Here is a 16280-nt window from a genome sequence, read left to right as displayed (position 1 = left end):
GATAGTAAATCACTCGCGGTTCGTCATCTTCCATTAGGACTTCGCCCGCTGGTGCCTCTGGTCGAGTACTCGCGAGCAATATATATACCCTTGTTAAGGATCTGGAGATAAATCTTCGTCGTCGAGGCGAGGTGTCTAGCACTCTCTTCGCCGGGAATAATGCATGAATTTCCTACCACACGACGTCTCGCGCCCGCCGAGAGAGAGACGACGAGTGCCAGCAGCAAACAAAACGACCGCCAAATCCATTAAAATAATGGATCGGGGAGCTCCGGATAAAATCATATTTCTCGCTGGCACAATATCAATCACCTGCTGCTCCATTAGCCTCTCTCGCGATCAAAGATATTCACTGATAAATTAATTTCAGAATCCAGCTAATTGAGATTGCGCTTTGAAATCTTATTCCTTTGATTTATTTCGCACTCAAACGGGGTTTGATGAGAGGAGAGATGGATGGAATGAGAGAAACTCGACACGCTTTCGCAACAGAGTTATCGTAATCGTTTTATTGTTCCGATAAGACATCTGAGAGAGATACATACGCTGGTGAAACAATAATGTACACGAAATGCTCTGTAATATTTCTTACTCGCCTACGTGTAATACATAAACCTTCTTTCTTTGGCATCGAAAAAGAAAAATACAATATGTGAGATTCAGCCTCTATTTGGCATTGGGAAAACAACATCTCGTAAAAACGGCGGCTAAAACAGTGGCTTTTGCTGCGGTATATTGCGAGCGACAATTATAATAGTTAAAATGCATGCTCTTTTTGTAACATCTCATAATGATTTAATTTATATTTACAAAAATCAACTGAGCAACATTGCGGCAACAATATTCTAAACCTCATCCTCTAGCAGATCTCGCGATTTTATAATATCTCATTTCTAAAATTATGAAACTCGTCTCTCGCGTCTATTCTCGAGTCTAAAAGAGCGCCTCTAACTGTGAAAATACTGCTCAGGAACAATGGATCATTTTTTAATTAATCTCCTTTCCATTTTTCTGTCAATCATCTAGCTCAGTTAAATTTTAATTAATCAACTTTTCGTGAATAGTGGGACGATTTGACTTCTCGACCGCAGGCGACATTTGTTAAAATAACTGGCAGCAAAACTGTTGTGCACTTTGACAATGGTTATATTATTTTTCGGTCCACAAGTATAATTATTCATTTATATTTTGTTTAATCTCCATACAAAATACACCAGGAAGAAGTCGTAAATTGAGGCAGACAAACCGCTTCCTTTTTCCGCTCCCACATTCACAGCAAGAGTTTATCTCTCGAGTGAATTATTTCATGTTTCTCAAATTTCAACGGCGAATAATAATTTCAATTCAAAAGTGCTTATTAACCACTCATTATAAATGTAAAACGATGAGTTATTCTTTGACATTCATCACAGATAAATCACTTCTCACTTTGATCCTCTTCGGAAAAATTGTTCCGTTACCTCCGCACCATCCTGCGGTGACATCAGGTTTACTTTAAATTGTTTTAAACTTTTATTGACTTTTCATTTTCTAAACGGTGTAGGGAGTAGTTTGCTTGCATGATTTATTTACGCGGCTGTGGATCAGCTCTTCTGATACAAAAAACGAAACACTTATTGTTAAACATTGTGGACAACTTTTCACATTGAATTGAGATTTTGCAGCTGAGATGGCTGTTGTAAGAATTAGATGATATTTTACACAAAGAAAAATTTATTCATGTGTGTTTAACCGTTCAAAAAATAATAAACTTTTATAAATGAACAAAATTTAGGATCACAAGAATAATATGTTCACAAAAGTTTAAGTGATCATTTCAAATTAACAGATCCTGTCTTTTTCAGCACCACTTTTTAATTAAACAACACTTCCAAGGTCCACAGCCGCAGTTCATATCTGCTTGTCAGGGTTGGCGCCATTTTGGTGCTCGCCGCCGTTTAGTTTGGCTCGCCTGAAGCTGAGGACTCGGCTGACGACTGACGTGGAGGCGTTGGGGTCCTCCAGCCCCCGCGAACGGGCGCGGGGGCGGCTTCGCCGTCATGCCCGCTGAGAAACGCTGCGGCTGGGGCCACCGTTGGGTCCATTGTGACCTCCCGCAGGGTCACCAATCGTCCACTCAGCACGCCGACACATGATCAGATTCTTGTACGCCTGGCGATACTCAGAACTCATGACAACGTAAATGATTGGGTTGGTGCACGTGGTCAGGTAGACCAGGATGTAGCTCAGGATGTTCAGGTTCATGAACTCGACCGCCTTGAACGTCTTGGTCAGGGTGATCGGCAGGTAGCAAACAAGGAAGCACACAAAGATGACCAGGATCATCTTCAGCAGCTTCTTGTCCTTGGCGGTCATCTTGCCAGGCTGTGGTGCCGACGGCGTGCTCGGCCGACGGCGACGGGGACTTTTGCGGAAAACTGAAGCAAAGTGGGACAGCGCCGAGTTGACCGTGACCGCAGAGGACATGCGCTCACGGCGCTGAAGGGTCGGCGACCCTGGCGCTGAGACGCTGGGCGTGGCGCTGCGATCGGGAGTAATGACGCCTCCTTCGTCGTCGCCCAGGTTGCCCGTGTCAACTCCAGAGGTTGATTGGTCCTCCATGCGAAACATTGCCTTGCCTGAGAACAAAATTACAGGGCCATATAAATAATCTAAATTATACTCATTAGTTTATATTAAAACTTTTTAAATACAATTTAAAAATCTTTATTAATTTAAAAAAAGAGTTTAATTTTTAAATTTTAATATTTTTAACAATTTAAAATAAATTTAGGCGTTTGAAATTTAAATCATTTATTTAAATAAAACATTTTTGGAACTATATTAATTGGCTAGTAAATTAAGACAATTAATTAATTATTATTATTATAAATTTCTGGTGTTCAAGCTTTTGTTACAAATTTATTACAAGATTGTTGGATGAGCCTGTTGTATTCAGTCTATGTGTGATATTTCATTGAGTAAAAGAAGTTCATTAATATAATTAATATCCCTATAAATTTTCAATGATTTTCAATTAAAATGGAATCTTTTTTTAAACAAAATTGATAATCAGAGTACACTAAATTTTTTTCATATTTCTGCGGAAAGAGTTTCTCTTTAACTTCATATTTTTCTGTGGAATCAAGAAAAATAAAATATAAAAGCATTTTATGCTAACCTAAATGCTACGCTCCTATACTATAAGCATTCAACAAATGCATTTTTTTTAATAAAATGTCATATTATAAATTATAATACAAATTATAATAAACTTTTACTCTACTAATATCGAGTTTATGAAATTATACGGATCAAGAATAAAAGAGGAAAACAACGGGACTTTAAAATGAATATTTTGTTTTTGTACTTTGCAAGTATAAATAAGTTATTTTCGAATTCAAAAAGTTTGGGCATATAAAACATATTTTTTACTAAATTTTTTTCAATGATTGTAAATTTTCAGTTAGAAAAAATTTAATTGTACTTACATAAGCAAAAGGTTGATTCTACTTTAAAATGAGAATTACCTGGAAGTTGAAGTCTCATTGGTGTTGGGGTAAGAAAGGAGCATTTTCTGCTCTTGCCGTTGGCGTCTCCAACGTCACTCTTCATGTCGGAGTGTCCGTTCGTTTCGGCAAGACTGCTGAGGCCGATGGCTGAGTCTTCAGAGGCCAGTCCATCCCTGCGCATGCTGGAGCACGTGACGCCCGAAATCTCCGAGTTGGCTCCGTTGGTGGCGACGCCGAGGAGGCCATTGTCGCCGCCGCCGTGGTTTGATGCTGCCGGCGTCGCCGTCGCACTTTTGAGGTTGCGAGCGCGCGACTTCAGCGCTGTTTTGCGCACAATGTAGAAGATGCGCGCGTAGCAAACCACGATGGCCAGGCACGGAATGAGGAAGCCGATGATGAAGAGGAACTTCTTGGGCGAGCGGTTCTGCTCGTCCGGCAGAATGGTGCAGCTCCCTATGCTGGTGTCCAGACCGAATTTGCCCCACTCGCCCAGCAGGGTTGGAATCAGCGCGCCAAATCCCGTCAGCCACGTGCATGCCACCATGAGCGCCAAGTATTTGCGTTTGTACAGTCTGGAATCACAAAAATTAGAAGATAAATAATTTCTAATGATTATTTTCTAAAATTGATCAGAAATAGCATGAAAGGTTCAATCACAAACGCCAAATAGGTGCAAACTTTAAATGACTTAACATGATTTAAATTTCAAACCTTATTTATATATTATAATTCATTTTTAGGTGGAGATATTTAAGATATTGGCCATTTTTAGAAAAAAAGAAGAAAAAATGAAAATTCAGTTTACCGCACATAATTAACTGACGTTTTGTGATTTTTTGGACTGGCTTCTATTTTTCTCCAATAAAAATAGAGGTCGTCGACCTTTTGTTCACATTTAATCCAGTATCATCCCCATACCCAAACGCAGAAAAAGAGAGCGCATGGGAGATATTGCGGAAATACACAGAAAGTTTTGCCACCCTCGCAACATCCGACGAAAAAAGACGGGTTGGCGTCGTTGGAATTCGTTTGGCGCTTTTCTCTCAAGCAACTTTAGCCGCTGCTAAAAGAAACTTTTCCGTTTTTCACTCCACTCGGCTAGCAAAGCAGAAGAGTCAGGCAATCTGCCTCGCATGCCGGTCGAGCAGGTTGCCTACCAAACTCACCTGGGATACAGTTGTGGGTGTCCGATCATGACGTAGCGGTTCAGGGTGATTGCGAACACGGTGAAGAGGGACACGGCGACCAGGCCGTACCGCAGCAGTGGCAGCAGCACGCAAAGGAATTGACCGTGGCGCCAGGCGCGTTGCCAGAAAAGTGACGCCACCAGGGGTAGGTTGAAGCAGCACAGCATCAAATCGGACACGCTCAGGTTTATGATGAAAACTGCCGTGGCATTGCGAACCTGAAACAAAATAACAGGTTTTATTAATTAAATAGCTTTTTTTTACAAAACACAAAATATTTCTTTCAACATAAATAAAAAAAACCTAATTATTTATACAAATTGAATTTCTTTTATATTTAATTTTAAAATTTTTTTATAATAATATTTAATTTGATTTCAGCATTTTATTGGTACCAATTTTATTACTTAAATTCTTTTGAATTCGAAACTAATTTATTCAAACATAACTGACGCAAACGATTTATATTTTCATGCAAGAATTTTTATTATATGTTAGCTCCATCATTTTAAACAAAATCTTTTTGTAATAATTGCTATGCACATATGCCATTATATCGATAAATTAAATATCAAATAATGATCATTTTAATATAATAAATATAATCTTCACACACAAAGAAAATTCTGTATCACATATATTGTAAAAAATGCGACAAATGCCTAAAGAAAAGTTGTAACAATGGCAAGATGGCCCCACAGTGACATTTTTCGCAGAATATCACTGGTCTTAACTGACCCATTTCTCCTGAACTGAGCAAAAAGTGCGCGCCGGGCACAAATACTCGCGCGATTTTTTCTTTATCTGCGTCCAAAAGCGAAACATTCCACAGGCTATCTTGCTTGCTTTCCTCCTTTCTCCCCATTACATCTACAATGGACGCAGCACCACTATAGTTCTTTATCTGCGTGTGCGAAATGGAACATTCACGCGGTGGCGAGACTCGTTATTTTTTATCATCTGCCGAGTGAAAACTTTTTGCCCAGATAAAGCGTATTTGTAACTTTTGTCCGCCGCTTTTTATTGCTCTCGGCTTAATTAAAAGTTGATTTTCCTCTTCTTGCGGGCTAATGAAAGCCAGGCGATGAGCGCATTAATCAAACACAGAAATAATAACTGCCGTGCTTCACCAAAAGGGGAGGTAATAAAAAGCTTTTAAATTGCTTTTCAGCCAGGAATTTGCCGCTTTAAATTCAATTTATCCTCCTTCCCAGGCAAGCCGTTTTTGGGCTGAAGCCAAAGTGGAAAAGGGTTTTATTCTGTTCTGGCAAATAAGAAATTTAATAAAGCGTTTTAGAGACGAAGGAAATTTCCGAAAGTCAAATTGAAATTTCGCGAACCTAATATTGAACGTGAGTTTTTAAATCAAAGTTAAGGAAGAAGTTTGAGCTTTGGATGACTAGCGTTTCCATACATTGTAACTGTTGGCGCTCTCTCGGCGCAAAGCGCCTCGCAAACGACCTCGTTGTAGCTACAAATTTGCATAATCCTTTTTTGTGCAGCCTCTCCACCGCCGCTGCGAAAATCACTTCCGATTTATTTATTTGGCTGCGGATTTTCCCTTCCATCGCAATTTGCTAGCACGGCTTGCTCTGAGCTGAATTTAAATCAAGCTTGATTTTTCGCGACCTCTTTTTGCAGAGGTAAAATTTTCAGGAAAGTAAAATCGCAAGTCAAATATAAAAATATTATATGTAGGGCGGGGAAAACAATGGAGATCATTCTCGGAAGCTGGCAGCGCGAATGGAAAAATTCACTTTTGCCGGCAAATGGCCCTGAGAGTGAAAAGGCCACTCTCTTTTTCCTCTTGCCATTAGGGTCGCACTCACTCTGATTGCCGTCGAACGTACAAAGGGCTCGACAATTACTTTCAATTGCACCAACCACGCACAATGAGGTTCAAAAAGCAGCGGTTTGTTTGAATCGTAGCCAATCCGCAAGAATTAGTTTGTGTCTTTCAATTAGCTCAATTTACGACTGAGAAGTACCAGTCAAAATTTTTAATTTGAAGCAAGAAACAGAATAAAATCTATAGTTCTTAAAAAAAAAATTGAATTTATTTTAGTTTAATTTCATCGAACTACAACTATGTATTTATTTCTTTTTAGAAAACTTATGACGTAAAATTGTTCTTCCTTATATATATATTTTTTTACTTCCCCCCCCCCCCCCGTTTTTTGTGTATGACAAAGTCTCAAAACTGATCATTTTGTACACTTTTATTAGGATCGTATTTGAATTTTCTCAGAGAACATTTATTTCAGTGTTCATTTTAAAGTTGAAAGTTTATTTTTTTAATTAGAAACAAGCGCAATAATTGGTATTTTGTAATGCTGTGCATCCTCTGTATTTATTGTGTGCAATCGGCCTGTCTATGGGCTGTAAAATCCACTAGCACGTGCACTCGACCTCAGTAAACGAGCATGATTTACGGCATGCCGCGTGTTTAACCGAGAAACACCTTGCCCGCCATAAAACGCGCTTTCCCATGCAGCTCGGAACAAACTGCAGGCGTCGCAGCGTGAAATTAAAAGTCGCTCGCGAATGAAACAAGGCGAAATTGCCTCTCGACAATGCAAGAGAAACGTTTTCCTGTTGCTTTGGTGCAAAAAATAAAGGGTTGCAGGCGAACACACGATGGGAATTTGCATTATTTGCACGGCTCGGCCTTGTTGCTTTTCCCGCGCGACTCGCTGTCAGCTGACGAGAAGAATTCTCTTTCAAAAAGAAAGTTTGGCCTTCAACAGTTTTGATATGTGCGGAGAAAAATTCCTTTCTTGTATTTGCTCCGTCCTGTCAATATGAAATATTAAAAAAATCCTAGATTCCTCTTCAAAAATTATTCGCGTACCAAGAGGCGATAAATCTCAAATTATTGGCTGTTAAAAGCGTCGAGTAACCAACCCTTAGCGGTTGTTGCTGAGCGAGGAAAACCGCTGAAATAATGGGCCCTGAGCGGAATTGCGACTCGGTGCCAAGTTCCACGCGACTTCTGTTTGCGGTTTGCTCACGTTGGAAGCTCACAGAGTGGCGGCGCTAATTGAGCGAGAACACTGATCAAAAATCGAAGTTGAGCAAAGTCTGCAATTAGCCGCCCATTCAAAAACGCCGCTGGCAAACAGAGCACGTCCGGTTTAATCAAATTCAGTTTTCAGGTCAAGGGTATGTCGACGGAGCTTGTTCGTCGTGATTGCAACTGACACCACCGCGTTTTCATTGTTTCGTGTGCTCTTTTATAAATTAATTTGCTGTGTTAGTTGCATTTTCTCTCAATTCTAAATTATCAACAAATAACATTGAACAAAGGAAAATTTGTATAATATTTGTTTATATTATTGATATGAATTAACAATTAAACTTTGAAATTTGCCTGAAATAATTTTGTTTCTAGTATCCCATACGTAATTGATTTTTTGTGTAAATTACATTATTCTGATATAAGTGGATGCTTTAATGAAAATACCAAATTAATAATTAAAAATAAAAAATAAAGAAACTTTTTCGGCCACCATTTATTTTTAAGGTGAAAAACATAATTCATCCGTAAATTGAGACAGCTTTGTCTCAAATAATTGTAAATTAATTTAAAAAGAGAGAATTCTTTTATAGCTATCACCTGATTTAATTTTCTGATTTGATCGTGTAATACCTTAGAAAGGCAACTTAATTAGTAATTCCAGTTTTCTTTTCCTCTATTTAGTATTTTAATTTTGTTCTAGAATTTCCAAACTTTGCAATATTCACTTTTAGATTAAACATTAAATTATTGACTTAGTATGATCGAGATATTTCCTGCGTTGTCTGTTCCTTTTCCCCTGAGGTGTTGTACTCTTTTTACCTCGTTTCTTCAAAGTGAATTACGACGTTATTTGCTTACACTGGCAATACCCTCGAGTGATGAAGGTACCAACTTGCCGGCACAAGAAGAGTGTGCAATAAAAGAGCGACTTTTTGCAGATAAATATCATACCTCCCTCGCCAATTTTATTGGTCTCTCCATCAGACTGCATCGCTCGTAAAAAGCTAATTCCGTCGGCAAATCACTAAAGTGCGACTCGTTTTAATTCGATCGAAAAGTGTCTGTCTGCGCGTCAACCCGCACCAGAGACGCTAAAAAAGGCTCGACGGGCTTTATTTCCCCAGAGTGGCATTTTTTTCTCGTTTGAAAATGTAAGCATTCTGAGCAAAATTGAATTTGCTTTTCTTCCATTTTGAGTGCGAGGAAGCCTTTTTGCAAGCAATTCGTCCGCTCGTGTAAATTGGAACTCATCTTCTGAAAGCAAACAGCCAGTGGGCGTTTGCAAATCATTGCACTTCATTTCACGCTCTCAGGCTTGAAAGCCCACATTGAAGGAAAAATCCTCGAAATGTGTTTATTTGGGAGGCAGAAAGCCAATTTTTGGCATTCCAACTACACGACGAAAACCAAATTTGAAATTTTGATGAAAATTAATTTTTGCATGTAGCAAAAATTTTTTCTCCTCGCTCAAATATGTAAATGCCAATGTTCCAATTTTAAATTAAATTTTTTACAGTATTTATCTATAACATACTGTATCATATTACGATAGCTATTTTATTTTATTTTATTATAAATTAACGTTGATAAATATTTAAAAAATACTTTACAGAAATACTAATTGTAAGATAAACAGTTTAATTAATTAATTAGATTGAATTATGTTGAGTGAGATTTTATGCATTTTTTTAATGATTATGCGGACAGTGATTGAAGTTGCATTTTTTTTTTATTAAAATTTTTTCGTTATATAAACGCAAGAACCGTAATATCCACTATGGTTTTAAAAAATTAAAAATTTTTTATTATTAACGCATCCTAATTTATTTAATAATAATTTATGTTATCTACAATGTACGGGTAGCTCATCTTTTTTGTTAAATCTCGAGAACCAAACAGCAAAATTTTACATCAAGTAAAATGTGATGTTTTGCGCCGTTGTTCTGCCGAATCAATGAATCGTCTGGGCTTGTTGAAAAATTCATCGGGTGGGTAATGGAGCCAGACACCGCCGCGCGTTTCGCATTATAAAATTTCGGTAGAACGCGCTCGTTAGGCGCGCGCTTTTCCTCTTGAAGGCGCGAGGGGGGGAAAGGGACATAATATGGAAATTCAATTCGCACAGGCTGCGTACTGCATTGTTCTTATGTGCAGCGTTTTACGATGTAAAATAAGCAGCCCGCTCGTGAATATTTCATTGGCGCCCATTTGCGTCGGCGGGGCAATAAAGGCAAATGAATTTACGCCAACTCGATTTGGCTAACTCGATTACTTATTACTTGAGTCCTCTCAAGTGCTTACTTTGCAATTAGCCAGAGTGGAGCACCGAATCTGGTCGTTCCATTTTGAGGAACAAAATAATTTTAAAACAATAAAACTTGAATTTCAAGTTGATTAAACAGGAAAAGAATTATGTTTATTAAAAATTGAAATGGAAAAAGTATTTTTGTGGTAGGATAAACTAGAATTTTGAATTACATTTGCGGGAGATTAGTTCATTAAATTTTTAATGAACGTAAAAAAGACAGTATGAGTAATCCTTCCCATTTATTTACATGCACATCCCTTTCATTTCCAGAAGATTAAACAACCCGCCTGGCTCTCTCTTTTGAGTCTGTTTTCATTCTCGCACTTTATTACCGTGCGCCGAAATTTCTGCTCAAAATTAAGCGAGCCGGCGAAACAACCTCATCATCATCAAGAAGAATAAAAGCAGGCAGCTGCAGCGACACAAACTTGGCACTCGGCCCCACTCGAACTGCTAAAGGGTTGCTCAAGCACCAAACACCAGCGCAACTGAAAAACACCATAAGCGAAATTGCGGATTGAATTCTGTGACGGCTAATTGGGCTGCCAAACTTTATTTGGCCGACTTTCTTTTTGATACATTCGTACAGCACCGCAGACTTGCTCTTGGCAACGCGTTTCGTAAACACGCCCGTTTATTTAACCAACTGTGCAACACGCAGTACAGACGCAAAACGATATTTCACTGCCGGTGAACGAGTTTCGTGAGCAAACAGACACAATCTTTGAAGCTTCGTTACCCGCCGGCAGTAAAATCACCCAAGCTTAATTTAACTCTTTTCCAAAAATTTAATTATGTTTGCCGAGTTTCAAGATGATTTCGTTTGTGGCATTGCCAATATTTTTTTTTACAAGGAATTATTTATCAAAAATTAAGCCCATTCCTCAATCAAAAACTAAATTTTATAAATTACTCTTTCGGCTATATTTAGTAAAGTCTTTCCAATTATTATTTATTAATTTTCTGCGTGAGATATTTCATTACCTTCACTTAACTATATTAATGACAAAAAAATCTGCTTCAATAAACAGCAAAAAGATGTTGTAATTAAAAATACAAATGAAAAGTAAATTGCACGTTCCTTGAATTTTCGTACAGAAAACCACTTTAATGAGCATATTTTTTCTTCTTATGCTTTCAGATCTCGTCAGACGATTTCTCCTTTCGTGCCCTTTTTCTTCGAGTAGCGCTCATTCTCGCAAAGGAAGCTCGCGCTGAAGCAAAAAAGACAATATCCGTTCGCACTGCGAGAGGGAGAAGAGCGAAGTCGTGTGAAAAGCGAGCCCCTTTGATGTTGTCTTTCGCTCAGTGGAACGGAAAAATTCCAATTCGCATGCTGAATGTATTCGCGAAAACTCCCTGACGGCCGTAAGTCCATTCTGAGGGTAGAGAGGTAGTGAATTTTTCATGGCTTCGATACTCATTCATTTTTCATCTCCTAGAGGAATCGACACTTTGAATTTAATTATCAGGACGGAGTGACACTTCAGACACTTGTTTGCTTTTAGATAGGTTTTCCGCCTTGGAAAGAAGACAAAGTTAGGGCGGGGTTTAATTAAATTTTGGCGAAACAAGAAGTTTTTGCTTCCCAAATTAGTTTGGAGGGAGACACCGCAAAGCCACTGAAAACAATTGAAGTGAAATAGCTTTTGAAACGAATACAGTGTATAGAATCAAATATGAATTGCGAAACAATTTCGACTCCTACGCTTTAGCAAAGTTCAATTTTCTTCATACTGCATTTTATCGGATATTTCACCACGGAATTTATCGGTGCAAATTTCTGCGCCGCTTGGCATTTGCCTTTTGAAAGCTGCTGTATCGCGGCATTTCGCCTCCGGTTCACCCTTTTGGATTCAGCCTTTGAAGGCTCGCTTGTATATTTTATCAGCATCAGAACGCGTGCTGATTTTGAACACGGTAGTGTATTATAGCAGAGTTTGAACGGGAGTATGTTTTTGCAGGGCCAGAAAAAGAGCACCTTTTGAGCTTCAACTTCGTGGAAGCTTTTTGTTTCACAATTTAATGAATTGAGCTTCATTTCAAAGGGTTTCCAAGCTGCTCTTTTTCTTAAGTTTGTTGAGAAGAAAAAACATTGTCGTAGTAAAGCCGCACGTTATTCAAATTTCCTTGGGTCGGAACGAGTCATTCAGGCCATTATTTATTCACCGAGGAGAAAATGGGAAAGTCCTGTACAAAAAACTTGTGCGGTAAAAAATGCAAAGGTTTGGCCAATGGAAAGAGGGGCAGTCATCCAGTCAGACGGAATTTGACATGGCAAAATATTTTGACTGCGATACACGCACTGTTTGGCCGAGAGAGCTCCCGGCGCCGAATAAATAAATAAACGTTCGGCGCAAAGTGAGAAAAGCACTCGCGTTGTTTTTGCACAGATTCGTGGTTGCCAAATGGACTTGCTTTTTTGAAAGCTCCCCTTTCTGTTTCCATATTATTGTAAGGAAATTATTTTTATTGAAAAAATGAAAAATATTTCTCAGCGAGTACTATTGGTTTTGAAAAATATATTTTTATGAGTCTTGCTAACAAGCAGAGAATTTCCTCGCGTCGCACGAGCCTCTTCCCTTTTGCCATAATTCGAAGCATCAATCTGCTACCTTTCAGCGAAGCGCGAGTATATAAAAAGCCTTCGCAGCGCAACAGAATCGATAAAACGTGCGAAGAAGCTGCTGCCGAACGTCAGTTGCGTGATGATGGATTATCGCCATCAGCATTAGAAATTTATTAAAAGGCGCGTCGACACTTTTTCAGCCGCTAATCGCCACCGTTGCTGCTGAGTAAGGTGTGATGCCGCGCGGTCTATAAATAAAACCATCCACCCCCGCGGGGTTACGCAAATACCGCGTGTGTTCGATTGACCGATTTTCAGCAGCGATGCACCAACACACCGCCGCGGGGTGTAATTAAGCGCCGGCGTTCGCCTTTTTTATTTACACGGACGCAACCCAGCCTTCACGCGAATGTGTAGGTGAGCAGGTGAGATTGGGAGCGGCAGAGATTTAATCAGATTGGCTTCGCCCATGTAGTTCTGAATTTAGATCCATGGTTGAACAGGATTACATCATATGTGAATAATTAGAAGTTTCTATCCATCACTGATTAAAAAAATTTATTTTCTGAAAATACCCTAGTAAATAAAGTTGATGTGAATCACAAAATTATTGGCATGGGCAAAACAATTATATCATTAGCTTGAATTATAATTAGCTATTGTAAGAAAGATTATTTTCTAAAATTTAATTTTTCTAAAGCATCATATACAAATAAAAAACACCTTAAAATAAGATTCAACTTCCTCTACTGTTCAATTTCAATCAAATTTAGAAACTTCAATTTTGATTTCATATAATGTATAAGCATGGTTATAAAAAGCTTTTCTCTAAAACAAGCAATTTCAATAAGAGCATTGTTCCATTTTCTTGAAAAAAGTGTTGAATTTTATTATTTGCTTATCAGCATCAAAAAGTCCCGCAGTAAAACAGGAGCACCTTTATAATTATCATTTCTTTTGCAGCACAGGTCAAAGGCTAAATTAAGAAAAATTAATTGCCTATCTTGTCGAGTGCCGTAAAGATTTTACAGCCCAAAAAATATATAAAAAGCAAGACTAATAAATTCTTTTATTGTTTTCAAGTCAGTGGCAGTCGTAAAAAAGTTCTTTGGACTGACAAGTCCAAAAGATATCGGTATAAAAAAGACGCGCGTCTCGTTACAGCCCCTTTCTCCCGAATTGCCCTGCCGTTATTTATTTTTTTCGCTAATTTTCCTCCTCTTGCAAAACAAAGGAATGAGACGAGAGAGGGTTGCTGGGGCGACGTCTTTGTCTTGGTGACGAGACGCTCTGGTGCGTGGCGCGCCCAAGGCAAAAAAGAGCGAGGCGCGTGCTGTTTTTGTAAACATCAATCCTGACATGAATTGCATTATGGTCTCAGCCAGTCCGCCACCGCCACACACATATACACGCCCTTTCAATCACGTTTTTGATATCCGCCAGTGGAGGCAAAAAGCAAACAACAGGAGCAGAGAAGGGCTTTTCTCATTGCGAAACTGCGTGCAAAAGCCAGGCGAGCAAAGGTTGCGTGCCTGTTTGCCCTACAACAAGGACACGAACTATTAAAAAATCTAGCCTAGTCTCTCGTTTTAAATTATCCACTGAGAATTTAAGCTAATTAATTAATTAATTGTTATGTATAGTTAATTTCCATTTTATTCATGGCTTTATCGAATGGAGAATAATTACACGAATAAATGACTTTTAGATAATTTCGTTCCATATTTTGAAAAATAAATCACTCTATTTTTACAAAACACACTATAGCAAAAACTCCAATGAACGACGATAAAAGTTACCTGAATCTAACAAAATTTGGAATTAATTGAATTATATAATATATTTATATATGTATATGTTGTTGACAAGAAGCCATTGTAGGAAAAGACATCCACTCCTTAATTTATAAGGGCACTTTGAATTTGTACAAAAACTTTTGCAAAAAGTGATAATGAGATGGATCCAGTATATTAAAATGAACTATGGATTTCTATCACACTTCGTTGCCAAAGATTAAAAGTTCTATGTATAAAAAATAGCTTTGAAAGTCTATGTCAGTCTATGTTTGAAATAAATTTAAAACTGAACTTGATCAGATAAAAAATTGATTGTAAAAATATTTCACTCTGTTAGTACCACCTTTGCAATTAATAGAAATTGCTTCATATTTCCCAGTTTTATATTTTGTTTGCACAGCTGCAATAAGCAATAACACGCTTTCATCCAAGTTCATATTACGTGAGTGCCATTCGCACGTAGCGGAAAATGCAATATCTAGGCAATTTTCAGCTTGATATTGCGTTTGCCTTTGATCTATGCAGCGCATTGATTGGAGAAAAACGAGCTGCTCAATTTATATCAAATGAATTTGGCAACACTTATTTGCTCTCAAAGGCTAGAAGAGGAGCGTGGGCGCGAAATGTTGGTCGAGTCAACAAACCCACCGGCCGGCCGACTGAGCTGGGAACACAAAAGCCCACGCAGGCCTCTTTTCCGTTTTCCGCCCCACTGAAGCTGCTAGGTCAGAAAGTAGGTGACTTCCGCTTGACCTGACACAATTTGCTTATTAACGGAAGATTGATGAGCCTCTTTGTATAGTAATGGGATCAAAATTGACTCAATCGATCCAAAAAAGAATTCAGCACAAAATTTGGAAATTCACTGTAAAAATTAATGAAAAATATGTAAAAGACAGATAATGTTTTGAGGTATTTAATTATTTGTATTTAACGACGGCCAAAATTTGTAATTCCCAAGATTTTGAGCAGCAAAAAATTTAAAAATTAATAATTTTGTTTTTGCACACTCATATTTTTGGATGAGTGGGACTGGTGTGGTTCTTTAGGAGGGCGTAATGACAATAAACGCCCGAAACTCTGCTCGTAAATTTCATCCTAGGACCCAAAATACCGCTGCTCTCGCGAATCCACGCTGCCGACCTTTAAAAAGAACGAGGCCGCGCGCGACTTTTCATTTCGTACCGCAATATTTTTATTTCGGGCCGCTCTTGGTCTCTCGGCCGCGGCCGGTGTATTTTCAGGCGAGTCGTCGTAACTTTCCAATATTTCGCTCGGCTGCACGATTTTGAGACTTTTGACGATTTAATGGCGCGGAACAGAGCCGGTCGCCGCGTGCAGAATAGCTGCAGAAAAGCAAAAAGTAAGTAGTTTTCTTCCATAAAGCCGGTTATAAATTGGAGGGAAACACAATCAGAACCGAGTGAGGGGGTTGAGAAGTTTTCCGCCATAAAAGCGTAAAAGTATACTTTTTGGCGTTAAGTTATAAGATTGACAAAGTGAGAGAAATATATCGACCGGTGTTTCATTTTGATAAATGAACGCTTGGCAGATTCGATACTTGATTGGCGTTGCGTTTTCGGCGTGGTTGGCACAAAAGAAAATTTAGCTCGTGTTTCAGCAGCGGTGAGGTGAAATTCGCCTGCTGCTGACGGGATTAATGGGAGCCAAAGTTATCCAGGCAGATGGTTTTTGCGCCGAAAGGCTCAAACCCACCGCCTTTCACGAATTTGAGACGAACGCAGCCAGCTCGCAAGTAATTCGGCACCAATGATTAATATTTGCTTAAAGGTAATACATCCACTCAATTAATTGTTCTTTAACAATCTCAAAGCAGAAAAAACATAGTTTTAAAAATTAAAAACTAATTTTTCTATTTAGCGTATCAGAATAATTTAGAGCACTAATAA

The 16280-nt window shown here is 38.6% G+C and overlaps 1 protein-coding gene across 1 annotated transcript in view; it reads right to left on the bottom strand.

Moving 5' to 3' along the window:
• Positions 1–487: 487 nt before the first annotated feature.
• LOC132200825 (protein trapped in endoderm-1-like) overlaps positions 488–16280 on the bottom strand; it is a 43552-nt gene continuing 27759 nt past the window's right edge. Inside the window, exons 2-4 of the mRNA XM_059626564.1 lie at positions 4658–4896; positions 3510–4063; positions 488–2618 (exon numbers count right to left, since the gene is read on the bottom strand). Coding sequence (XP_059482547.1) covers positions 2038–2618; positions 3510–4063; positions 4658–4896 — 1374 coding nt within the window. The 3' untranslated portion in view covers positions 488–2037. The remainder of the gene's footprint in view (positions 2619–3509; positions 4064–4657; positions 4897–16280) is intronic.

This window comes from Neocloeon triangulifer, unplaced genomic scaffold, assembly GCF_031216515.1.
Source record: "Neocloeon triangulifer isolate White Clay Creek 2 clone unplaced genomic scaffold, ASM3121651v1 ptg000014l, whole genome shotgun sequence".
Lineage (NCBI taxonomy): Eukaryota > Metazoa > Arthropoda > Insecta > Ephemeroptera > Baetidae > Neocloeon > Neocloeon triangulifer.
The sequence above is the reverse complement of the archived record's forward strand: the minus strand, read 5'-3'. Positions and strand labels throughout refer to the sequence as shown.